The sequence below is a fragment of the Drosophila miranda genome, chromosome 4, assembly GCF_003369915.1.
Source record: "Drosophila miranda strain MSH22 chromosome 4, D.miranda_PacBio2.1, whole genome shotgun sequence".
In the NCBI taxonomy this organism is placed as follows: domain Eukaryota; kingdom Metazoa; phylum Arthropoda; class Insecta; order Diptera; family Drosophilidae; genus Drosophila; species Drosophila miranda.
The window spans coordinates 32,220,513-32,232,468 of NC_046677.1; the positions used below are offsets into that span (position 1 = coordinate 32,220,513).

At 49.7% G+C, this 11,956-nt stretch overlaps 2 protein-coding genes across 12 annotated transcripts in view; one reads left to right on the top strand and one right to left on the bottom strand.

Annotated features, from left to right (window-relative positions):
- The window catches only part of LOC108162722 (protein turtle), a 43,206-nt gene extending 36,694 nt beyond the window's left edge, over positions 1-6,512 (bottom strand). For 6 of the 11 annotated variants that reach the window (XM_033394190.1, XM_033394191.1, XM_033394192.1 and 3 more), the window contains exons 1-2: positions 6,389-6,511; positions 3,981-4,520 (exon numbers count right to left, since the gene is read on the bottom strand). The gene's annotated coding sequence lies outside the window, so the exon portion shown is untranslated. Of the gene's footprint in view, positions 1-3,980; positions 4,521-6,388 lie in introns of all 11 variants that reach the window. The other 5 variants (XM_033394195.1, XM_033394193.1, XM_033394196.1 and 2 more) reach the window with 2 other exon arrangements.
- Positions 6,513-10,258: 3,746 nt separating this feature from the next.
- Positions 10,259-11,742, top strand: LOC108161455 (protein arginine N-methyltransferase 1). The gene is made up of 3 exons (XM_017295717.2): positions 10,259-10,517; positions 10,584-10,813; positions 10,880-11,742. Exons 1-3 carry the CDS (start codon positions 10,296-10,298, stop codon positions 11,526-11,528), a joined length of 1,101 nt encoding a protein of 366 aa, XP_017151206.1. The 5' UTR covers positions 10,259-10,295; the 3' UTR covers positions 11,529-11,742.
- The last annotated feature ends 214 nt before the right edge of the window (positions 11,743-11,956 follow it).

Below are 11,956 nucleotides of genomic sequence, written 5' to 3' on the forward strand. Positions count from 1 at the left end.
ATTTCATACAAAAGCAAGCGAAAAAAGGCACACTCGGGCGGAGCTCTCTCTCTCCCACCAACAACAATACCAGGAGCAGGAGCAGGAGCAGGAGCCAGAGCATTTGACGAGTCCATTGAACTATTTGCTGTTGTGGCCTGAATGTCCTTATTAAAAGCTGGTCCTCGCTCCCTTGCTGCCTCTCCTCTTACTCTGGCTGGCTGGCTAGCTGGGGCTGGCTGGCTGGGGAGTCCTGTCGATATCTCAAAACTAATAAAAAGGGTTCGTGCATCGGAAACTTTGGCAACTTTTTCGTTGTTCAAATTGATACTCGAGTATACTCGAGTATCGGGGTAGCAGGGGGAAGGACCTTCTGGTCAAGGAGAGGCCTTTGAGAACGTGGGCGGGGAACAAGATTTCTGATTGCGCTTTAATGGGGCCTAATGGCCGGCGACAAGTGTGGCAAATTACTTTAATGGCCACTACGAAATAATGAACACCGAACACTTTACAACACAGAGTCCGCTCTAGACGGCCGACTGGGTGGGGTGGTGGTGGGCGGTGCTGGATGTCGTGGTGCAGTGTGGGTCTGGATTCCCATTTGCGGCCGCTTTTGGTAGAGGTTAACCCTTATGGCCGGACCCAGTGACTCCTTTTCTGTTGCCCTTTTTTTTGTATGAAATCGTAGTCTCGAAAGTCCTTAAAGTCCGTGCATTTTTGCAGTATGGAAATATTTTAATTTCCCTGACTTTCCACTTAAACATTTTCACATTCCGCTGTTGCTCGCCCTCTCTCTTTGGCCACGCCAGAAGTTTGGGCCGTAGGAAAACAAAAGAAGAACCCGCATAGTTATTAAAAGAGAGGCAAGCTACAAAAAGAGAGACATACACTGGGAAGAGGGGCAGGGAGCAGGGGCAAAGTTGTCTCTGACAGTACTTTGCTGCGTCCTCTTGGGGCAACTCTCGTACTTATTTTTATCGCAAGCGAAAAAATGCAAACAATTTTCAACTTTAACTACAAAGTTGCTGCATCCCCCCTGCCCCCGCTCTATGCCCCAGCTCCCTGCTGCCTCCTCCTGCCATTCCATTCCATTCCCTCGATTCCAGGCCGGAATTTCGCCAGCAAATTGAAAATGCATTCGTGCACGGCCGCCGCAGCTGTGTTGTGGCAGGCTGCGGACCTTAAAGCGAAACGAGTCACAAATCGTGCAGCCCGCTCGCTCAAATATTCAGAAATCCAAAATTCATGCATATAAATGGAAATTGAAAACGAAAATTCGGTATTGTTTTTCATGTTGCAGTTGCAGGCGAAAATAAGAAGAAATGCCACGACACCATCACTCTTCCCCCTTACCACGTACCTCCGAAGGCTCCCTTTTCGCAGAGCTGTAAAAATAAATCAACAACTGGGTCAATTTTAACGCTTCACTGCCAATGGAGTGTAAAAACACAACAAAAGCGAAGCCATGCCCCTGCCACTACCTTCCTGATGTGTTGTGGGTGCACTACTCGACCCGACTCGACTCGAGAGTGTGCCATGGATGGTGCAGCCTGCACCTTCCAACTTCCACCATCAGTCGAAGCCCTACATCTGTGAAATGGTTTCCCTGGCTACCTGTCTGCTGATGTGTGGATGTCGCTGCTGCTTCACCAAGATCGTCGACAGCAAATTGCATTTTCTGTTTTCATCCAGAGCTCAACATAGATACACACACACACACACACACACACACACACACACACACACACACACATACACACGCATCGAGGAAGAGTGAGCGACTGCTGCAGGAAATTCTGTGTATCTATCGGACTCTTGAGTCGGGAGTCGCATTGAAAAAGAAAAACAAGTTCGAGTCAAGTAGAGTTGACTTGAGCCCGCGCTCTCTTATACGAAACTGAAGTTCGACGATGCTGTATATAGGCCCACACACACTGATACAGATGCGATACATAAGACATAGAGATACATAACTCCAGTGTAAGCCGATCTCCAAGACTTGAACTTCTCCCTCCATACACATCTACGCCTTCTACGTCTCTGGCTTTTGTTTTGGACTCAAGTTTCAGCTCTCCCCGACTGCGACCCCGACCGCTCACCTGAGGCTCAGGCCTCTCCTCATTATGTGCGCCAGTTTTTTGGGCGCCAACTTTGGATCCAACAGAGTGTGTGTACACTCGTACCCAAAGCTCTCTGCGGTTCTCAGACTTCCGCGCATAATACGATCGCTCGAGCGTCCGCGCTCTGGTTTGCTCTGGTTATTGGATAACAAACGATGCTCCAGACCAGACCAGGCCTCCATCCTCCCTCCATCTACGAACAAAATTCCAATGAACCACGAATCGTAGACATACTTGAGCGCTAAGGCAGACTCTCTGACTGACGACTGACGACTGACGAGTGACCAGCGACCAGCGACCAGCGATCCCCCGTGCTGCTACGATCCGAAGTTTTGTTTAGAGTTTTCTCGCATTGTTTATGTTTTGTTCCACCGATTTGGCTGCATTCGTGAGAAAATATCGTTATCATTATAGGGCTGGCTGTGTAGCCAAGCGACGTCATCATAAGCCATAACCCGTTTGAATGGGGCTTAGGCTTTGGTTTTTTATTGGACTCTGACTCTGGATCTGGCTCTGCTCTGCATATGACCTTAGCTGGCAGTCACGCAAGCCGCCCACTCCTACAGCCTGAAGTCGTATGTAAAGTTGGATGGGCATGGGGGTGGGGATACAACTCCGTATGTAATGAGAAATCGATTTGGTGATGATTGCTGCCGCTGTCATGCGACTCCGCTACTCAGCAGCAGCCCATACAATAAATCTTTCACTCATGTGAGAGAGTGGAAATGTCTGGGGAATAATCCTTTCTTTCCTTCTTTGAGGCGAATCATCGATCGGAGCGAGACGCCTTCATTTATCATTATTAGCCATGTGAAGACCCGCCGAGCTTTGAAATACAAATCCATACAGCTTGTGCTCGGAAATGAGGCCTGGGGCCGCCGACGGAAAGTGGAAATTCGAATAAATGATTGCAGAAATCCCAGAAACACACACACAGAACCGAAAGAATCGAAAGAACCGACAGAACAGAGACAGAGAGTTTAGTGAAGCGAAAAACATAGTTGTATCTCAGTTTCCCCTTTGCTCCGTGCTGTGGCTCCGTTTATGGGAATTTCAATTTCCTGGGCCCATCTCTGGGCCACAGTCCGCATCCACATCCACAGATGCTACTAATAACTCTGGCCCTTTGTCGTTCTAGTCGTCGTCGTCGCCATCATCGGTTACACATGTTTGTTGCTTCGTTACGAGTATTTCCAATTGCACTGACCATCTGTCCCATCAGTCTTCAGTTTCTCTGTCTCTCAGTCTCTGTCTCAATATCATTCCCCGGGCTTGAAGACTGAGGAGGACGTCCCCTCAAAGCCACAAAACCAATCAAGCTCCCTTTCCTTTCCATTGCCTCTCACTGTCCGGCGGCCAAACATGTTGCATTCGGACAAACAGAGTACCAATCCCCGGCTGGCTGGGGCAGCCAACAGAGTACTCGGAGAGTACGGGCTGGCCGTCCGGTATTTTCCCTGACGTTTGTTTTCTGGCCCAGTTTTTCGGTGAGTGCGAATGTGCGTGTTCGTGTGTTTTTTTGGTCTCAAATATATTTTGTAATTGAATTGTGCCATAATGCTCGCATTTGCACTTATTTACACTTGCCAATGTAATTGAAAATTTCATAAATTTTAATTAAATTTTAGCCTCCGGACCTCGGGAATATTTGATTGCCTTGTTCAGCTCGTCCGTCCGCCCGAGTATTGGCAGTATATGCTTTGTTCTTCCCCCCAAATTTCCACCCCTGTGTCTAGCTTTTGTTTCCCCTGCGGAGTAGAACATAGTTTTTCTTCTGGCCTCAAATTTGTGCATCGTTTTAGTCTCGTTTTCCCCCGGGCAGGACTGGACGAATATTGAAAATTGACAGCATGTTTATGCGCTGTTCCGAGTGTGACTCACCTCACTTGGGCAACCATTATACGATGTGTTCAGATCCAGATTCCAATAGTGCTGTTCTCGAGGGTGGGGGCGGATACTAGGCGGAAGGGAGGTCCCTTGACCAGCAGAAACGCACAACTCAGCAGAATTGATTGCTCAGGTCGTAAAAATCCTGAATCCGACAGGGGTTCCCGTTCCAGTTCCCGTTCCCCTGTTATGATTCCGTTTTCCGTTCGCTGTTTGCTTTTGTTCTTTCCGCTTTCCCGCTTTCCCGCTTTTCATGCAGTCCAAATGGTAAATGGGGTTTTATTTGGAGCAGGACCTGGCGCTGGAACTCCTGGATGTGGATGTGGATGTTGTTCTTGATGCGGGGGATGTTGGTCTGTTGTTGCTCTGTGTGCGTTTTACACTTTGTTTACAGGATAATCGCACGCTTTATGACACTTTCCCTTCAAGCATTCAAGCATTCACTTGGATATGCGTTTGATGAAGGATGAAGGATGAAGGACGAAGGACTTTGAAACCGATGCCGTAGTCGTGGCCGTTGACTTTTTACGTGGGCTGCAGCACAAAGGAAGGACCATTTTTATGTTATTCTTTGGTTGATTGGAGGCCAGGAGGGAGGCAGGATGGGGAGAAAAGGGAGAGCAAAGGGAAAACATAAGACATAACACGGGGCATAAACACACAAACACACACCACGCACAGAGAGACGCAGAGGCGGCTGTGGAGAGGCGCGGCTTTTATGCACAACAAAAAGAAAATCAATATGGCGTAAAAATAAGAAAATATACGAGTATTCGCTTTTGATGTTGTAATCGCGTCTGGTCCGACGTCTAGGGTCTGAGGTCTGGGCTTTTTGGTCAACAAAAGGGCTCTCGACGCCTCGATTGTTTTCGATTGTCTGGCACTTTTGATGTCCTATTCGAAGAAGGTCCTTTGGCACTCCGAACCACACACAGAGACTGTCACACTCACACACTCACACTTGTACGCACGTGACTCATGCGGCGGCATTGGGGCGCGAGGGTCACGCCTTTATCTTTGTAATTTCTGCCGCCACATCATCGAGTACGTACATTATATAATTATGGCATTAGGACACTTTATTAGCCTGCTCCCTTCGAGAGGACTGACGCCTGCTGCTTGCCTTTGTTCTTGGGTTTTCCCTTTACTCTAAAGCACGGTCCCCCAGAAAATCACAGTAGCAGCTCCTCCTCACAGCTGTACCACACGTCGCACCGCCACACCAATTGCCGTTGTCGAGACTCGCGACTGTTTGGCTGTCGAGGCACACAAACAGCTCCTCGTGCTGCTTACTCTCAGCGTTGGAAAAGTGCTGCACAGAGCCAGAGCAAGAGCCAGAGCCAGAGTGAGCGCGAGAATCACAGGCAGAGGCAGAGACAGAGACAGACAGAGTGAGGGGCAAAGGCAGAGACAGTCAAGTACCAGTTTTCCAGGGGGACAAAGACCAGCAAAATATTGGGTATTATTTTGGCATTCCCTTCCCTGGTCAAATTCTTTCACTTTTTTTGGGGCTGCACGAAATAGATGCTCATTTCGCAAGCCACAACGAATTTCGGATATCCTTTGATGGAGAATTTTCTCAGATTTACGCAGACTTCTTTCAATGTCATTCCATTTCGGAAAAGCCAACAGCTGATGCGTAACGGTTTTCGTTTAGCGAAAATTCCATAATAACGGGAATTTTCCCACTTGCGCAACTGTCGCGAAAATCCTTGCCACAGCTCCCTCCCCTTTTTCTGTGGGAGAACTTTCAGGCAACTCTCGAACTCTCTGTCTCTCGCTCTCTTGGGGCACAGTGCTCTTGCTCTCTCCCGCTCTGCCGCTCTCTCGTTTTGCGATCCTTACGAAACTGGAATTTTTCTTCTACAGACCTCTGCTCTGCTGTTTTTGCTGTTTTTCTTGGCTCTTCTGCTACAGCGGCTGTAGTTTTTTCCTTTTTTCAGCCTGTGCACCCGCGCGGGTGTGGTCCTGGCTTTGGCTCTAGCTCTGGCTCTGCCGCTGGTTCTGGTTCTGATTCTGGTTCTGTTTCTTGACGAGGAGCGTAAGAACTGCCAAAAACACACTCAAATATCCATGAAATTTTCGCTTTTTTTACAGTTACAATCGAGTGGCACGGGCACATATGTACACTCACTCACGCACACTCACTCCCGAGGGGTGTTCCCACCCCTTTGGCCCTGGGCAGGGCGGGGGGTTGCTACGGATGCTACTACGTTCCGCTTGATTGCCGCTCCGTAACCGCTTTCCTCAGCGGATTTTATTAATCCATTTCGTATCCATATTTTGTACAATTTTCCGATTCAAGCACAGTCACACACACACACACAGACACAGGGACGGGTGAAGAGAGAGAGAGAGCGAGACGGGGGCACACATAAACAGAGACAACAAACAGCACTTACAACAACCGACAGAGACACTAAACGCTGCGATTCAGATTCAGATACGGATTGAAATTGAGATTCGGCGATGCTTCAGTCCGCGCTCACGTACGACGCCGCAGAACAACAATTGAGGAATAAAGCGCCTATGGCCGCGTCGCGACGGCAGCATTGCAGCCACCATAACTTCCGGAGAGAGAGAGAGAGAGAGAGAGAACAGGAGAGAGACTGTGACAGAGAGAGAACGTGCGCAAAGAGCAGGCAGGCGGCATCTCTTATACTCTGATGCTGGGCTCACCTTTCGCCGCGGACGACTAACCTGTCTGGACAGTCGGGTTCGTGGTTCGGTTCGGTTCTCTCTGTCTCCGTCTCTCTCTCTCTCTCTCTCGCGTTAACCCTTTGGCTATGCCCTTTCTGGAGCGCCTGAATGCGGGCCTGAGAACCGAGAGGGCCTCGACTCGCCATCCATTGAATAATTATCTCGAGTTTACCTGTTCGGGGCGGCCGGCCCTTTCGCAGTGACCCAAAAACCAGTTTCAGTTTTCAGTTCTGTTTGGTTTGGTTCTGGCCAACTCGTTTCCCGCTTTGCTTTGGGCGCACAGAAAACGCGGCAGGCGCATGCGCAACCCGTTGAAAAGCCCAGCTCAAAGTAGCGGCCTCTTCTGAGGGGCCACCTCTTCAGCCATGTGGAAATGTGTTAAACGCCAAACACCACCACTCGGAGTATTTCTATTTGAGTAGCCGTAGAACCGTAACAGTCCCCTGTCGAGGCAGATAATTGGATAATTTGAGGAGCGATTGCTGGCCTCTCGCACCCCCTCTCCCTCTGATAAATGGGTTTTTAATTATGGCCCCGCTATGGGAATGCTGTCCAGCATCTGTGGCAGAGTAGAGCCTACGAGTGCTGCCTGCACTACCTGCAGTTCAGGGCTCTCCGTTGCACCAGCCTCAAGCCATGCACTGCTGCTGCTGCTGCTGCGGATGATGATGATGGACCTTTTGTACGATATTTTGGCAAGTCATAAAGTTCTCACGACTTGACCTACGATGCAATATTTAAATTAGCGAACATCTGCTGTGAGTGTTTCGAAGAAGTTTCCCTGTTTTCGACTCCAATATTTCCCTTGCAGACGTGGACGGAGAGCGGACTCTGGACTCCATTTCAGAGCGGAGCAACTGGAAGGCGGAGTGCCAAAGCGCCTGCGCTGGGCTACACGGCTCTCTTGGGGTTCTTGCTCTCTCTCTCTCTCTCTCTCTCTCTCGCTCCCTGCCACAGCAAGGCGGAGACGTGATGCCGCCCCAAAGGCATACCCCCACCTACCGCATCAACGAAGACCTCCGACGTTGCCAAAATATTTCGTTTTCGTTGAATTTGACTTGGTTCACAGGCCAGCCCGAACACAGGAACCCAGGTCGTATCTAGTCGTCGCAGACACGGGCCCAAGGAGCCCAAGGATGGAGGCGGAGGCAGAGGTAGAGGCGGGAACTTGGTGCAGTATTTATGCCCAATTCAGGCAGCAGTATATGTTGACTTAAGCAGCCTGATTTATGCATTATATTAGCGCTGATTTTTAGCTGCAATAAATCTGCAAATACTGCCATAAACCCATCCGCCCTCATCCGTAATCATAATTCACTGGGGACCCCCCGTAATAGGTCTGGAATAAAGTTCCTTCCTTAATGCATCGTCTAATTTGTCCCAGGCTCGCTGGCAAAGGATCGAAGGAGCCGCCAGCCGAACGTTGTATTCGTCTACAAGTTGATGTTGATGTTCATGTGATGTTCGTTGCTGTGAAGTGTTCGCTCCTGAAAGGTTAAAGGAGTAATGCCATATGTTATACCTGTCAAGGGATGACTCAAGCTTCTGCAGCTGTCACTCCGATACAGCCGACACACCTGAGACCTGGGGCCTGGGAGCTGGGAGCTGGGACCGATGCGAAGGAAACTAATTGGCAATTTCATAATCGCCAAAATCACAATTTTGCTTCTAACAAAGCACTGAGAAGATTGCCTTGTTCTGTGCCACCAATCTGGGAGACAGTTGCACAACTATTAATGACCACACGCACGCGGACAGACAGAGACAGAGACGGAGACGAAGAAGGAGACTGGGACATAGAGTGGGATACGGGCTACTATTCCCTGTCCGGAGGGAATCCAAGGACGTGTTCTGCCTGGCCAAGAAGTGTCCTGGCAGCCATGGCAGAGCTTGAACTATTGTCTCTGATCTTCTTCTCTTCCTGCGGGAATCTCATAATTTGCTCGTGGCTCGTGGCGGTGCTGCAAGGTGTTCATGTGGCCATAAAAACAATAAAATATTTAACACAAATTTTAACTTAATGCTCGGCTCGTAAAAATGTATGAGTGTAAAAATGGTTACCTATGGCATCCTGGCACCGTGGCACAGGCACAAGCACAAGCACAGGCAGAGGCGCAGGCGGAGGCAAGTCCATTCCAATGTCGCCTCATTAAACCAGAAATTACACAAAGGATAACGCGCAGCTTGACGGCAATGGCCGCAAAGTGTTTGTGTTTGCTTCTGTGTAGCCGTGGGTCTCCTGTACCCCGGTTTCCTGCATCTGTGTTTGCCTCTGCCCATACCCCGTTGAAGCCTCCTTTTTGACTGGGGCTCCCCCTAGCTTACGGCTGGCATACAAATAAAAAATTATCGCCCAAGTCCAGGACGCTGCCTCGGTCTCCAAAAGAGACTCTGGCCTAAAGACTGCGTTGCCATTATATTTTATTTTTACAATTTTTCGTCACTTTTGATGCCTGGTCGGACCAGGACCAGGACACACCCACCCAACCGACAGCCAGCCAGCTTTATATATATATATTTTTATTTTTATTTTTTTTCGTATTTTGTATTTGCTCTCGGCTTAATATTCCCCAACCCCCAGATGTTGTCCCTAGTCTCGGATCCAGTCCCTGTCCCGGACCCATCCCCGGACCCTGCCTCGTCATTGTCTTTTGACGCTGCGAGCGTTTATCGGCCTCTCTCTCTCTCTCTCTCTCTTACCCACTCTTAGTGTGTGTGTGTGTATCTTTTCCTGTTCGAGCTCTGGCTGCTTCCTGCTTATTTCTTATGTGTATTTTTACCGACGCTGATTTTTATTCCTCTGCAGGATGTGATATTTCATTCAGGGCTGCTAACAGAGCAGCTAAATGCTGGAGAGTAACCCCGCTCCACCGCCACACCGCCACACCATGACCAGGACGGACGGAACAGAAGAAGGAGATAATAATTTTTCATCTTTATGATGTTTTCACGCTTTGCTGTGCCCTGCTTAAGTCAAGAAACCAACATTCTCTGAGTGCGATTGCTCCCAGCAGTCACCAGTCAGAGGGGGCGGGCGGAGGCAGGGCAGTGGCTTCTTTCACTTTTCACTTTCTTTCCCACAATCGAATTGGGGAATGTCCGGAAGCAGTGCGGCGGCCATAATTGCGAGCAAAGACTAGACGAAGACATTGTTTTCGAAGGGATAGCAGGCGGATGATGTTGTGAACGATATCCCGGCCCCTGCCAAGCCCTGTTTGCCGCGACCCCGTTTCGTGCAATCTTTCGCCATCTCATCATCATTCGTTCCCGGCGCAGTCCCCATTGTCCACTGTCCATTGTCCGTGGCAGTAGGTCAGGGCGATGGTCTGCCTCTCTCCTCCGCTCTGTCTGCCTGGATCTGGATGTACTCATCATAATACAATTTATGTTCTGCATAACGCTGATTTATGCACGCTAATGAGATTTTTAATTAGTTAATGCACGTGCGGGTGGGAGAGGGGCTGCAACGGGGAAGGGGAAACGCCCGCCATTTAAGGAATTAATTATGAAAGTCAAGACTTCCCCAGAAATGATACCTCTGCCTTTTACGTCAAAATAAGGTTTGACGTTGCGAAAAAATATATTCGGTTCAGTTGTAGAAAAATTAGGATGGGGGCAACTTCGACAGGAAAAATATTTGATTCGCAGGAAATGGGAGATAATGAAGAGATGGCAGATGGTGACTGCGTGCGCGATTATCGCCTACAGGAGGCCCTCTACTTCAAGATGTACGCCCGCCTGGAGGTGCAGGAGTGGCTGCTAAAGGACTCCGCACGGAACAGGGCCTACCGCTCGGCCATTCGTTGCAATGCAGCGGCCTTCAAAGACAAGGTGAGTGCGGGTGCGAGACTCGGATGAGATCTGGAGCCGACTTATTAGACCCAAATCCCCCTCAAGACGGTTCTGGACGTGGGATGCGGCCTGGGCACGCTTTCGCTGTTTGCTGCCGAGTCAGGGGCACACAGGGTGATAGCTGTGGAAGCGGCAAGCATAGCGGAATATACTCGCAGCATAGTGCTGGACAATTCATACGCGGCCGTCATCACGGTGATCAGAGGCAAGGTGGAGGAGATAGAGCTGCCCGAGGGCATCGAGAAGGTCGACATCATACTCTGCGACTGGATGGGGTAAGTGGTTCCCGAAAAGTATTTCCTTTTCCCACTTACCAACCTCACGTTCCGTGGCATCCGCAGTCACTGCCTTTTCTCCGAAAACATGATAGAATCGCTGATATTTGCCCGGGACAAGTGGCTGGCACCTGGGGGACTAATATTCCCGGATTCCGCACAGCTGTACCTGGGCGCCATCTCGGGTCAAGAGGGTGAGGTTGGCCAGGACCTCGACCAGTGGAACGATTTGTACGACATCGACATGGGGGCCATTCGTCGCAGCTGCGAGGGCACTGCCGTGGTGGCGCACGTCGATGCACGCCAGATGATGAGCAAGGTCGTCCTGGTGAAGTCGCTGGACCTGTACACCGCCCCCCGCCACTCCTGCTTCACTCGCTGCCACTACGAGCTGAAGGTCACGCGCAGCGGACAGGTCCACGCCTTTTTCGCCTATTTCGATGTGGGTTTCGGGAAATCGCCAAATCGCGTATGCCTCAGCACGTCGCCGCAAGCCCCCTGGACCCACTGGAACCAGACCGTCTTCCATATGAAGTCTCCACTGACCGTCGGCCCGGAGGAGACCATCAGGGGAATGTTCAGTATCAAGCCAAGCTTGAAGAACATTTACGGATTGGAGTTTGACATTAATTTTGAGCACAAGGGCAAGGAAAAGTCCATACGAGCCAAGCAATCCTTCTTTCTGGACTACTTTCTCCCGCAAGGACTATCCTAGAGAGGCCTAGGCTGGACCGACACTGGCTCTATCCTGCAGCCACAATGAAACAAGAAAGACCAGCAGACCAGCAGCAAAACCACATTTTGAGAGCAATGTTTATATGATTTTACTCTGTGTGTAGGCATACTCGTATATCCCACACACAGTGTTGCAAATATACGTACACTTCATTGCTCAAAGAGTATCGGCCAGAGCGACCACCCAACACTGTACTTCTGGAACAAAGAATAGTCGGTAGGGTATTAGAAAGTGCGAAAGTCTAGGTAAATGAGTCAAACTATCGTTTTTCCTGCACACACACACAGAGCCCGGACTCTGTTTTTGGTAAATGGTGTAAATAAGTGCAGAGCCAGCATTTAATTATTTAAAACAATTTTGCGATGTGTGTGCATCTTTGTGTGTGGTGGGAATGCTAGTGCGCATTT

Bases quoted from the DNA above. Each gene is read 5' to 3' on its own strand.
- LOC108161455 (XM_017295717.2), top strand. From the start codon at position 10,296: ATGGGGGCAACTTCGACAGGAAAAATATTTGATTCGCAGGAAATGGGA. The intron at 10,518-10,583 runs GTGAGTGCGGGT...ATCCCCCTCAAG, and splicing joins CAGCGGCCTTCAAAGACAAG to ACGGTTCTGGACGTGGGATG. The intron at 10,814-10,879 runs GTAAGTGGTTCC...TGGCATCCGCAG, and splicing joins ATACTCTGCGACTGGATGGG to TCACTGCCTTTTCTCCGAAA.